Here is a 15,126-nt window from a genome sequence, read left to right as displayed (position 1 = left end):
TATAGTCCACCAGCAGAGGTATCGACCCAGTGATGTAAAAAATGGAAAACAACACGTTTTATAATTTATTGCGTCCGAAGCGCTTTTCTGGATTTACCTTCATCAGGAACGCTCAAAGCCAAACATTTGAAATCCGAAGATGTATAAGTACCGAAAATCGTTGAAGAGCTTTATGTCAAAAATACCTAAAATAAATAGCCAAATTCATCTAAAGCCAACTTTGCCTGAGGGAGTTGAAGCCTAAGTTTCATAATAATTTCAAAATTTATAAACAAACAATTTTAGTAAAGTTTGTTAAATCATGTCAGTACCGAAGCACTGACTACTGAGCTGATGATACCCTCGGGGACTTATAGTCCACCAGCAGAGGTATCGACCCAGTGATGTAAAAAATGGAAAACAACACGTTTTATAATTTATTGCGTCCGAAGCGCTTTTCTGGATTTACCTTCATCAGGAACGCTCAAAGCCAAACATTTGAAATCCGAAGATGTATAAGTACCGAAAATCGTTGAAGAGCTTTATGTCAAAAATACCTAAAATAAATAGCCAAATTCATCTAAAGCCAAATTTTGCCTGAGGGAGTTGAAGCCTAAGTTTCATAATAATTTCAAAATTTATAAACAGACAATTTTAGTAAAGTTTGTTAAATCATGTCAGTACCGAAGCACTGACTACTGAGCTGATGATACCCTCGGGGACTGATAGTCCACCAGCAGAGGTATCGACCTTACAAACACTTAGTTTAAATGCAGGAGCTGTCATTCATTCGCACAATTTCACTCAAGTATTAACTGAATACGAGACACTGTCCCAAGCCATCAATTTAGCCGAAACTGGTCTTGGTACAATTTCATTTCTTCCAACAGAGATATCTCCGTATATCGTAGGATCGGTGCAAGTTGTTCCAAATGATGTCCGTATGAGATTCATGAAACAATTCAAAACCGACATTGCGTGTGTGTTTAATTTATCAGCTAGCCCCGATAATTCGGTATTTATAAGTGATAATAACGTACTACAGAGAGTGAAACCAGAAGAACATAGACTGACAGTAGTATCAAAATATGATATTGACGTACGGGGAATGGCAGTTACACAAAATGGCGACCTCCTCCTGTCCTCGTGTGGATCAGTACTAAAACAAATAAATAGTAAAACAGGGGAAATTACGGAATCCATTTACACCGTACATCCGTTATATCATAATACCGTACATTCGACCAAAGATGGCAAAGTCATAGTGGGAGCTTATTCAGGAAAAGCATGGCCTGCCAATGGTAGACGAGTTATCATTGTAATGAAACAAAATGGTGAACATCAAACTATATTTGAATACGACAAACATAGCATTCCGATTTTCACACGCCCTACGAGTATAACTAGCACCGATAATGGGAACATATGTGTTGTGGATGAGTTTACGGAAGGTGGTAGAGTAGTTGTGCTGAGTCAACACGGAGATATTCTACATATCTATAGAGGTCATCCTGATATCGATTCTCACGGTGAACCGTTCAAACCATTGAAGATAGCAACTACACCGTCTGACAATTTGATTGTCACAGTATTGAACAGTGATACACTTCATATCCTCAATAACTGTGGACAACTAATGACACATTATAATATGCGTGATATAGGAATAAGGTATTCTTTTTCAGTCTCTTTCACGAGAACCGGTCAATTGTATATTGGATGTACCGGAGCTGTGGGAGAATCAGAACAAAGACAATTGTATCAAGGGAATATTTGTGGATGCTAGACACAAAATGATTATCATTGTATTTACTTCTAACTTTCTTAAGCACTTTTGAGAGGAATGGTGATTTACGTCATAATTGTTCATTTTGCATAATTTCCAAAATAGAATATAGTCTGGTCAATTAACACTAGATTAAAAAATGTTTGTACAGTTTAATCCTTTGTTTGCACAAGTTTTCCTCCTATTCCCACATGAAATTTATCCTAGATTTATAAAAAGTGGGAATAGAGGGAATGGACCAATTAGAGGTGTATCAGGTTAGACTATCTAATTAAATATGGTCATATAACCTGATGTAAACATATACACAAAGATATAGCGAACTCGTACAATCGGATTTTTTTTGGGTCTGTTTGATTTCATATTATAGAATAAATCATATGTTGATATGTATTTTTAACTATATAAGAATGAATTTTTGTGGATCGAAACAGTCAACCAAATGGTTTACCATTGTTTCACCTTTAATGTTGATTTTCTTTCTTTTTTAATAGCTGAACACGGCTAGTTCATGCGTAACACATCTCTAGCTAAAGGGTTAATTGACCTTCAAATGAATACGATTTCAATGAGGTCAAATTATGCACTTGAAAGTGAATAAATCATCAGCGATGTTTCTTAGCTTATTGTGACAAAACTTGCTGCTAAAAGCGAATTACAATTTAACTATTTCACTTTCATTTGTGATTGAACGAAAAAAATACATATTCTGTCTCGTAGCTAGTATCCCTTTAAGTACTGCACTGATAGTTCTTTGTTGCGATAACGTTAGGGGTTCCATAGTTATATATAAGTCCGATACTTGTAAAGTATGTATGTATTGAGGTGCCCATGCACATTAAAAAACGTTCTTTTTAGTATCTTATTTACAGTATAGTGTATTGATTTAATGTATAATAGGTAGATTTATGCATAAGGCAAAATTGTTTTTATTTTTTTTAAATTTAAGAATTGCGTCGCACAGATTGAATAATAAGCGACTGTAAGCAAACTAAGCCTACTTTAAGATATGCATCTTATTTAGCAATGTATATAGAGATTAGAGGTGTTTTAAACTCCTATGAGTTTATGATATAGATTTTAAATTTTAGATATAATGATGTAAATAAATATAATATTTTTATTGTTGATATGTTTTACTATCCATCCTACCTAATTCATTCAATCATTGACAGTATAAACGTTTGCTCTATACTTGAATATAAAGTTTAATTAATTTAAAGAACACCATACACTTATGCTTAACGAACATGGTCCAGGTAATTTGACTTGGTATGTAGACATAAAATGTAGAGGATTTAATATACAAATGAGGAGAATGATGTTGTCTGATTGCCAATGAGTTCAAATAGATGGATGTATACGATTATGTCCAACATGGTCACATTTTCTGTATTGAGGAAAATTACTTCTTCATACAAAATATGATGAGTATATAAACCTTTTAAGGTTATACACGAAAGGGGTAGGTCAAACCCATAGACCTTGTGCTATCCACTACGTTGGTCAAAATTCGGCATATTAAAGTCTTATCCTTTGGCGGGAAATTGCTATAGGTATTAAATGTTTGCGGAACTTTTGTTGGGCAGTAGTTGTTCTGAATGCAGTGTCAGTCGCTTTGAATGATATGAAACCATCTATTTAATTCAAAATAGATGCAAACCTAAATCGGGCCTAATCACAGCAGGGAATTATGCAAAATTTGATTACCCTGTAATAACGATGCCTAAACTGTGTAGTTTAGCTGAAGTAGAGTATTTAGTTTTCTTTTCTTTTTTAACACCAGAAATTTTCCCGAATTTTCATCAGGTGCGCTGGTGACAAAAAATGTGACAAAAAATTTGATGAAAGCCAAAAATAATCTGCAAGCTTTTAAAACAAACCCGACAAAGGGTCTAAACAGACCTATCAGTTTCTGCTTCGTTCATGAATATGATACGGTGACGTGTAACGGTCTTGACTCGAGGTTTCTTGTTAATTCATTTGAAGGAAAAAAAGAAGATAAAAGGGGGGGGGGACCGACTGTTATATTTTAACCAATTGCAAGGTTCGTTAAAGTGCAGTCATTTAAAAATATTTGAGGTCCACGAATTTTATTTTTATAAGATTATTCAAAAAGTGTTTCCAATTTTTACATTTTTGATGATATTTGTTTTACAATGATTGGAGTATATAGTAGTTCTCCATACTTTTATATATTGTATGATATATTTTAGGCTCATGTCCTCCATCAGATACAAATAGATGCTTACTATAACTGGACCCACGACGACATTTCTGTCAGGAGTACTTATTACACGAAATTCTGTCCACATGATGGCCACGTCTTCAGAGTACATCGTCTGTGAAATGATTTGACAAAAGAAACTACCAGTGTTCTTTAACCTTTCAATTCAGAAATATAGAATTTAAAAGGATGTCTTATTGTTTCATGCATAAATGTTTGCACCTGTCCTAAGTCAGGAATCTGATGTACAGTAGTTATCGTTTGTTTATGTAATTTATGCGTGTTTCTCGTTTCTCGTTTTTTATATATATATTAGACCGTTGGTTTTCCCGTTTGAATGGTTTCACACTAGTAATTTTGGGGCCCTTTATAGCTTGTTGTTCGGTGTGAGCCAAGGCTCCGTGTTGAAGGCCGTACATTGACCTATAATGGTTTACTGTTTTTAAATTGTTATTTGGATGGAGGGTTGTCTCATTGGCACTCACACCACATCTTCCTATATGTATTAACTTCACAGTTTCCTGAAGAACACGGATAATAATTACAAAATGCAGTAGGTGATACACCCAGTGCACATGATACATCGGGAATTTTCTTAGTAAGATACAACTTCACGGTGCCTTATATAGATCATTGCATTTCATAACACACAAAAATGGGGAAAAAGTCATTACAACTCCTCGGTGACATATATAGATCAATGTATGTCATTACACACAGAAATGGGAAAAAGTCATAACAACTCCTCGGTGACATATATAGATCATTGTATGTCATAACCCACAGAAATGGGAAAAAGTCATTACAACTCCTCGGTGACATATGTAGATCATTGTATGTCAACTACACAGAAATGGGGAAAAGTCATTACAACTCCTGGGTGACATATGTAGATCATTGTATGTCATAACACACAGAAATGTGAAAAAGTCATTACAACTCATCGGTGACATATATAGATCATTGAATGCCATAACACACAGAATGGGAAAAAGTCATAACACACAGAAATGGGAAAAAGTCATTAAAACTCCTCGGTGACATATATAGATCATTGTATGTCATAACACACAGAAATGGGAAAAAGTCATTACAACTCCTCGGCGACATATATAGATCACTGTATGTCATTACACACAAAAATGGTGAACAGTCATTATATTCCATGAAAACTGTATCAGCGATCTGTCAACTCAAAAGTAAAGGATCGCATGTCCTACAATGAAAGCAGTTTAGGTGGCGACACCTGTTTTATTGGTCTCTCATTACGAGGTACATGTCTACATGATCAATGTAGAATGGCAGAGTATTGTTTTTTCTCATTTTTATTTATTCAAAACTTCGCTTAACTCAGATTGTATAATACTATAGTTTGACATATTGTGATGTCGTGTGTTTATTTTTGAAGAACATACGACAACTATAAGAAAAAAAATATGAAGATGTGGTATGATTGACAGAGCGATAACTCCCCACAGGAGACCAAAATGACACGAAAGTTAACAACTATAGGTAACCGTATGTCTTCAAATTGAGTAAAACAAGTACCGCATAGTCAGCTCTCGAAGGCACCGAAATGACAAATGTAAAACAATTTAAATGAAGAAAAAAACATGTGTTATAGAGGTCTCAGAAGGTTAGTGATAATCGATATGGCACTTCATATTCAGTTTGAAATCTGCAGAGTATTTGAATATTTTAGTTTTTGACTATCGGGCTATCACTTTTCAATCATTTTTTTCTAGTTTATCCTGAATATACAACTTCCTCTGCGGATACTTACACATGTATGACCATGTATACGTCTGAGGACTTCATTGTCTTTTTTTTTAATAAAGCGCTTCCACACAAATTAGATATAACCAAATCAAATAGAGTAAATTTGAAAGGTCACTCTTTAAAGACTCTATTTTGTGTGTCCATGAAAAATGTACCTCAATCAAAGTACTGCATTTATATCATGCCTAATCTGACCCAGCAATTTGACTGATAGATTGATTATTTATTGCTTATGTAACATTAAATATTGTCCTCCATGAAATATTGCCTGTCGGACAAATGTTCATATAAAATATTGTCCACTGACAGTATTTCATAATGAAATATTGTCTTGGACAATATTTCATTATGAAATAGTGTCCTTGTCCATGAAATTTTGTCACCTCCTTCTGGACAATATTTCACTATGAAATTCTGTTCATGACAATACTTCACTAGGAAATACTGGCTTTGAAAATATTTTTTAATCAATTATTTCACAATTAGAAATAGTACACATTGAGCATGCAGCATGCACATTTTTAGAGTAGAGAATTTATATTATTGTTAATAGTGAGTTTCAAATTTACATAGATACATTTCAAATGGTTAATTATAGATTAAAGAATTGTCTAACAAAGGTTTCATTTTATTACATTATACTGTACAAATACATGTATAAGTAATGTACTGACAATCGCTTATTTTGTAAATATAAACACAGGTATGTGTCACAGAAAAAAATTCCTATATACCTTCTCTAATATGAATATATGTTGATAACCTCCCCTTCATGAGACAAAATTTAATGACAATCTGTCTATAAAATATTGTCTCAATACTCAGAAATATAACCAAAATATAACCTCCCTTTAACAGGACACAATTTCATAGTATTTATCTATAAAAAAATTGTCTTTTTCTACACAAAATATAACCTCCCTCTAACAAGACAAAATTCCATAGTATTCATCTGTGAAATATTGTCTATATACAGCACGACTGGTAATCTACACACGCAGAACATTTGGTTCTGCAATGAAAACCATGAGAGGATTTTCCGGTTGTGCTTGAGTGGAGTAATTGTCACCGCTTCAAAAGGTAGATTCAAGATTCAAGATTCAATAGTTTATTAAAGTCTCACCACATACAACATGATTAAAACAAGATACAATTATAAAATTAATTATACAGTAAACATAGTTAAAACAATTAAATACATGTATGTGCCATTCTTAAAAGAATTATGAGAGACTATTAAAATACAAATAATACTTATTCGTTTTATAAAATACTACAAATACAGTAGTTACTATACTATATATAAAAATATTAATTTTCGCGAACCATTTAGGTCACGGAAATTCCAAAATATGGCATCAGTAAGGAGAGTTGTGCAAATAATGTGAATACACAGAACCCCCATCCAAATTATCTCCAGCTAAAAGTATTCATCTTTTTCTATTTTATATGTACTAACAATGTTCCATTTTTCTATAATTTCGATTAAAATATTCCAAAATCTGAGTAAAATTAGATAGAATGCCCCAAATAAACATTGTCTGATTGGTTGAAGTACTGTGGCGTCGATGCTTAGCATAATAAGCCTCGATGTAAAGCACACGCTTCACAGGAAGAAGGAGAGTTTTACAAATAATGTGAATACACAGATCCTCCATCCTATTTTTATTTTGATGGAAATGTTGCAGTGTTCATCATTTCTGTTTTGATTCTGCTCACAAAATTCCATTTTTTCTATAATTCCGATTTAGATATGTGGAACCCGCAATAAAAATAGATGGCCTCAATCACGTGGTTTCAATGATTTAATAGCAACGCAAAAAATTCCATTAATCATGTTGTACTTTGTTACCAATCGGAACTACTCGGCCTTTCTGGTTGCACGAAGTGAATAGCCGAGTAGTTCCGATTGACGATTGTTACATAAGCCGAATCACACATACGATCTTTGCGCTCAAATGTAGTTCTTGGTGAAGTATACAGGTAACTTCGTTTACGAAAATTTATACACACTTTTTCATTAACATATTATCAGACTTTTGCATATTCACGTTTTTGTATGCTGAACTGTAGTCGAATTCAATTCTATACATTTTTTTTTACGTGAAGCAGTAGGAGTAAGAATATTTTTTCGCGCCAATTTAAGCAGTTTCATCACGAAGAACAAAATTATTTATTGTTATTTTCGTGAAATTTTAGTCATATAGTTTATCAATTAGAGAATTTTTTGTAAGTATTACTTATTCATGATAAGGTTCTACTGATGTGCTTCTTTAGACCTTTTTGACGGTCCGTTTTATCCCATTTATCTCTCCGATGACAGAAATGTCAACTCGACCTATTCGTGTCGAAAGTGAAAATCCATCTATTTGATGAAATAATTTTTTCTTCAACGGTTCATGCATTATTTTTGTATTATTTGATAACCAATCACATTCACGTTGCATGTTTGCATGAAAATGGTTATGTATTGGTGAATTGTAAGGGCGATGCAACATGCGAGGTCAGTGCGCGATCACGTGACATTATTATTTGTAAACAAACATGCTCCCCGTGTAACACGTGTCTGGATTATCCTTTCAAAGTGTTGTGAATTTTTCAATCACTATTTTATGATATATTTCTTTTTGTTTTTAGGTTTGCATATTAGTAGTCCAAGTGAATTAGACATAGTTCTGAGTCGTGTGTGTTGTTTTTTTTATTGAATTAGAAGGTAAGTCTACATAAGTTATATTTAACTTAAGTTTAAAAAGATGACTCCACTTTCACTCTATATTTAAAACCCGCATAATAATTTAAACAGCATTTGCTCTGCTTGAATGTTAATTTGCCCCTTCCCCGTCATTTCCCAGTGACGGATCCAGGAATTTTCATATGTGGGGGCCCACTGACTGACCTAAGAGGGGGCCCGCTCTAGTCACGCTTCAGTGATTCCTTATATAAGCAACCAAATTTTTTCCCAAAAAGGGGGGGCCGGGCCCCCCTCTAAATCCGCCTCTGTTTCCCTTTTAAATTTGCTCAAAAGTCATACTTTCAGTCCATTTCGTTGACGGCTGATTTGTGATTTTACCATCTTAACTGCAATTTTCATATTGAACACATTTGACCATTCAGTATGAGTTCCCAAGTTTTTGACTTATATGAAGGAGGCTTTAGGTCATGTTTTCCTAAACATCTTATTGCTATTTGTCTGTCTGGATTGTTATACCCATAAAATCAGATAGTGATGAATATGCAAGTTTTCAACAATCCCAGACAATACACCTTATTGCTATTTAGTCCAATCTGGCAAAACCAGTCACATGTAAAACTTCCTGTTTGGGTCATGCGGCTGAAAATAGAGGTTTTTCAGTAGAGAGCTGAGGGAGGAAAAACTTTAGAAAGCGATTATCAAGAAACTTTAATATAGTATGATCCACTTTTTTCGAAATTAAATTGAAGTAAAAATTATTTTGTTTTAAGTATTTAAGGTAAGTTAAAAGGGTTTTCATTAAAAAGTATTGTGCATGGTGAATTGTTTCAACGGCCCCCAGATAGCTTCAACTGGATGAAAAAGTTGTGTAATGTTAGAACTTATCCGGTATGGAATAAATAGCGATTAGGTGTATTGACATCCACGGAAAAAAATAGGAAGTAAGGTGCATGTACACATGTATCTCCCCTTTAGGTTTTGATAAATATTGGATATGACATTAAGAAGTTATAAAACTGTATTCTTTGAATATGTTTCTAGCGTAACATGCACGCTTAGTACTGCTTTTTATCAGATATTTTATAACTTATGTCTTAAAATTCGGGTTTTATCCATTCCAATAGGTGGATTTAAGTTAATGAGAAAAATGCTCTGTTCACTAACTCAGCAATGCTTTAACTGTTGTGAATGTGAGCTCCCTTTTGCTATTATTAGAATCTAGATTTACATCATTCATTTTCAACTTATGAGTTCTCCTTTCATTCAAAAGGTAGATTTCAATGTCTGCTGGTCACTTGACAAGAAAATGCACTCAATGATATTATTTGCCTCAATTTACACCTGGAATGCAGATTTTCCACTAAAATAAATGTCGTTTACTTAGTAATAAATAGTTTTGTATATTACTATCATATTCATGTTTTCATTTGACATTACGAAAGTGCTTTTGAGATCCAGGATTCTGACTTGAATAAACAGTGTTTGTAACACATGGTTTCAACCGTTTCTTTCCCTTCCCTTAAAAGTATCTTTCAGTTTTAAAACTACCTGATAATAATACAGAGTTCACACCTAATTTGAATTGGATTGACATTAACTAATTTGAATTAGTTTAATTCACATTTGAAAAGGTTTACATCCTACCATCAATTGTAATTTGAATTGCAATGCGCCTCAAATTAGCTTAGCTGTCTGAATGACGTTTACTTTTAATTTGTATTAACAAAAACATAGTTCAAATGCGAATGTAAGTGAATTGTTTGTCTATCTATGGTCAATTTTTAGCCACATTGTTGAATTTTATTTATGGAGCTTACTTTTCATTTACATAAATTTAAGATTAATATTTCTGAGTGGTACGTTACTTATAAAGGGGGTGGATTCCCAGATATTTAATGAAATTGTATTCAGTTTATGGTTTGTGGGCCTCTTATTTGGGGTTATTGATATCAATTGAGGTGTAAGAGGGAAACCAAAATAGTGAAAGATCATTGAAAACCTGATCTATTAAAGTTCATTGATACATGTGTATGTTTAATCAGCCAGTCAATTTAGGTATTTAGAAATCCAAGATTCAATAAAAAATGAATTCTTCACTTGGGAATATGTAGAATAATTCACTCAAGGTGCAATCAAACTTATTTATTTCACTTTTTGATTTCTCTTTATTTCTTGGTCTCTTAGTAGGTGTTGCAGATTAGAAGTATTTTCTTACCATAGTATTGTTAGTGTTCCGGATCCTGTTCAGTAGTTAATAGTGAAAATTTAGGTAAGTTTACATTATGTTTATAAATAAACTAAGCCCATGCTAAACTAACTCTAATCTTGCTGTATTTTCCTCAAAATTTTTGAAATACACTTGCATAATATAATAAGAGATTGGCATAAGCTTTCTTCTTCACACTGCCCTCAAAACTCAGTGGCAAAATGACTAGTCTTAGGCAAAAAAATAGTATATGTTTGTTTACCGTTACCTGATGACCTACCCTAATTTTAGCGCTAACCCTTAGTCATTTATTTTCCTCTTAAAAGTGAAAAATAAATAGAACTTGTGTCACGAGGGTAATAAGGGTTGCCAATAAATAATATAATAAGAGATTGGCATATACAATGTAATTATAATAAGCTTGCTTCTTCACACCACCCTCAAAACTCATTTTAGAATTGATAGCAATACAGTTTTTGTGTCTTTTATTAAACTTAACATTTATACGTTATTCACACACTTTAACAGTGCTTATTGAAAATTGTACCAAAAAAAACGTTAAGTAGGCGGTACTAAGACTGGAAGAAAATTAAGACGCTTAACATTTTTTTATGACCAGAACAATTTCTTTGCGTTGTATGTATATAAACAAATCTCATGTCGATATATAACATGTACAACAATCAAACATCAACCCACACCAAACTGGCTGTAGTTGAAAAACATGAAAAGGGAAAATACAGTGAAATTTGGAGAATTTATATTATCACATGTACATGCATTTGAAATATATTTAAAATATTTTTTTCAAATTTTTTAGTTTTAGGTTCCACCTAGCTACCATATTAGAAAACTGGGATTTAAACGCTAGTCTATTAGAGGGATATTTCCAGTGGCGAATCCAGAAATTTTCATAAGTGGGGGCCCACTGACCGCCTAAGAGAGGGACCACTCTGATCATGATCCAGTGGTTCTCTAAATAATCAACCATTTTTTTTCCAGACAAGGGGGGGGGGGGGGGGGGGGTTGCTCTTAATTTACCTTTGATTTCATTGGTTATAATTTTTATTTTATCATGAATCAGATTTGAACACGACTTGGGGAATGAAGGTAAAGACCGAATGTCAGTTTTAGTCTTATATATGTACTTTAATTTTAGTCTTACATGTATTTATGTGTACATATATCACTGATTCAGTGGCGATGGTGACTAGCTATATATAGACACTGACAAGTCTTTGATAACATTTTATAGTTTTGAATGTTTCTTCATCAGTTGACTAAAATTAGGTGGAGGTATATTTTTATTTCCAACAGAGGGGCACTCATGCTCAACCTATATCAGTTTGTGCATGAAGCGATTGATAGTTGCCAGACACTGAATGATTATACCACCAATTTGTGAAAGTTTTAACCTACATGTATGCATATATACTTTAAATACAATAAAAAAAAAATCATGTCTTTTTCAGGACTGCTGATCCAACCATGTAGAATGGCATGTTATTGAGATATGGTTCTGGTTGATGGATGTTCATGAAGGACCTGTAGTACAAAGTATATCACTGGATTGAGCTCTCGGTCAAAGTGTATTATTAAAGTGCTTTGCTTTGAGCTCAGTTCATTGTTATGCAATTCATTCATTGTGAAATAAAGATTTTACAGACAACTCTCATGTACAAGGATGTCTCCAAGTATTATCATTTCTATGTACAATGTAAGTAACAGGGAGATAAAAGCATTTTTTTCTGTTTGAACCAAACATTATTTGTCCATTGACCAAAATTGTTTTGCTTTCACCAGCTTTGAAGGAGATATTATCAAAGAATTGATAGAAAACAGCACAGAAGCTTACTTTCTAGCTCATCAGGCCCAAGCATCATGTTAGGCATTGTCATTACTAAAAACCAATAAATGTCTTCTAATCTGAGGATCAATTCAACATTTTAAGGTGTTTTACTAATGATACTGACAAGCCACCACAAAGATATACTGAGTGCCAATGAAAACGCAACACTTTTGTTTTTCAAAAAAGTCTGATAATTTTTATTTATTTTATATTAGAACTTTGTAAAGTTGGTTGAAAATGACTTTAAAGACAATTGTCTACAACTTTAGGGTTGGGTGATTTTTGGAACAAATGCAAAGTAAGGGTTATTTTGAACGGACATAAACCGAGTTCACCGCTTTTCAACATACGCACCATTTTCACGATTTTGTCATTTAAAGCTTGGCTAATGTCATGAATTTTCCCGCCCTTATTGTAAGGAAACTGCAATAAACATCTGAGTAAATGCCAGGACTTTCTGACAACCAGCGACATGCAGTTTCGGGCATGATCCAATGAAGCCTTTCACAGCACACAATAACCCAAATCATCCACAAATTCAACAAAAATGGATCAGTTAATGATAAGCCACATCCCGGGGTTCAAAAAGCAAGAAACGCTCAGTAAAACCGATACATTTGGTCTTTAACATATCCGATATCGACTCTGATGGATGTCCAAAGGTCACGTGAGTTCAATGGTGGGCACGGTAGATCCTATGGAGCAATTTCAGTAAAGCACTATTTGCGCAGAAATTCAACGGTTAAAGAGGACCACAGTCGACATCTAAACGGCTGTCTGGTGTAAACATCGAATTCTTTAGACCAAAAATCATTTATTATGTACCAAAAATCATCAGTGGTGGTTACATAGACGTTTGGCACCAGCCTTGGCCAAAAGTCATGCGTTTCGCCAGATTTAGGTCCGATAGAGCAAATTTTGCATCAGATTTGACATGGTTTAGACGATGAAAACCACCACCAATATCATAAAGTCAGCTTGAGTTTGCTTTACAGGACAAGTGGAATAACATTCCCCGAGATCACATTAAACGTCCGGGATAATCAATTCCACGGCGCTGACGAGATTGCGCTGCACAACGGGGTTGTAACATTTTTAGTTAGGACTGTGATTTGATGATTCGACATTGGATGTTTCGTTTATCTATTGCGCCCGAAAGATGACAATGAAACATTTTTGTTTGATATTGATCTATTGTTAGAATTGTTAATTTTCAAGAACAATTCAGTTTGAAAGATTATGATTTCTAATATAAATTTTATTTTTGAAAAACCAAGTGTTGCGTTTTCATTGGCACTCAGTATATATAAATAGAACCATACAAATAGTTAGCAAATACATATTAAAAAAGATGTGATATGATTGCCAATGAGACAATTCTCCACAACAGACCAAAATGACATAGAAATTAACAATTACAGGTCGCCGCACAACCTTCAACAATGAGCAAAGCTAATGCAGCATAGTCGGCTATAAAAGGTCTCGAAATGACAATGTGAAACAATTCAAAGTAGAAAAATAACAGGCTTATTTGTGTACAAAAAATAAAGAAAAAACGAATATGTAACACATAAACAAACGACAACCACTGAATTACAGGCTCCTTATATCATGTTCTCAGATATCATATCTCTGATGGCATCTCCCAATTTAAAAAAATCACGAAAAATTGAACCTATTATGTGTTGCTCTCCTAACTATAAAATGTATCCAAAATCAAAGATGTGGAACATATTCTATCATAATCATTTGGTAACTAATGCAATTAGTGTCTCTTCCATGCCTGTCTTGAACATAAAAACTAAACTAAATATAAAATAAACAATACTCCTAATGCTCCGGTTGGTTGTCATCGTGCAACACAGTTAACAACACATATAGGAAAATCATAGAACTACATTTATCATAAAACACTGTCAAACATCCAAACATTCTATCCACACTCATCTGTGTCCACACTTGTTAATGATATAAAATACTGTTTCTCCTTGTTAAAATGTTATTGCAGGTTTTGGCAACAATATTACAAATATTGGTATTTTTAAACATATATATATAAATTTTTCTTCATCAAACAAGTTTAAAAACATATCATTATGACACAATATATCAATAAAAAGTGCATGTCTTAGATCTTCATACAAGGGACAATTTAAAAGTACATGTTTTTCATCCTCTAAAATATTACAGTTAAAACAGACTCTTTCGTCTAGATTTTTTCTTTCATATCGACCAGTTTCAATTTTTAATGGTGCTACACCACATCTAAACTTTGAAAAAGCACTACGATGGCGCTGTGGCATTTTCTGTAGCAAATATTGCTCAGTGTTATAAGTATGTTTAAAAAGTTTATATGTTCTCAATTTACAACCGGTACTATATGAAAAAATTCTTGTACACCAGTCTTTTTTATATTTATCAAACATTTTCTCTTCTAACTGAGATATACTAAAACTATCAAGAAAATTTTCATTTATTTTACAATATCTTTCAAAATCAAATGATTTCAACATCTCCATAACTTTGTAGCACCAATTTTTTAATTTACAACTACCTTTCATCACTGACCATTTAAAAAATTTATAATTAATTCTATTATTGTCCATTT

The 15,126-nt window shown here is 33.3% G+C and overlaps 1 protein-coding gene across 1 annotated transcript in view; it reads left to right on the top strand.

Annotated features, from left to right (window-relative positions):
* LOC139493538 (uncharacterized) overlaps positions 1–4,182 on the top strand; it is a 42,040-nt gene extending 37,858 nt beyond the window's left edge. The window contains exon 4 of the mRNA XM_071282030.1: positions 3,982–4,182. Within this exon, the coding sequence (XP_071138131.1) occupies positions 3,982–4,113 (132 nt within the window). The 3' untranslated portion in view covers positions 4,114–4,182. The remainder of the gene's footprint in view (positions 1–3,981) is intronic.
* The last annotated feature ends 10,944 nt before the right edge of the window (positions 4,183–15,126 follow it).

This window comes from Mytilus edulis, chromosome 10, assembly GCF_963676685.1.
Source record: "Mytilus edulis chromosome 10, xbMytEdul2.2, whole genome shotgun sequence".
Classification (NCBI taxonomy): Eukaryota; Metazoa; Mollusca; class Bivalvia; order Mytilida; family Mytilidae; genus Mytilus; species Mytilus edulis.
This window is presented reverse-complemented; position numbering and strand designations above follow the sequence as displayed.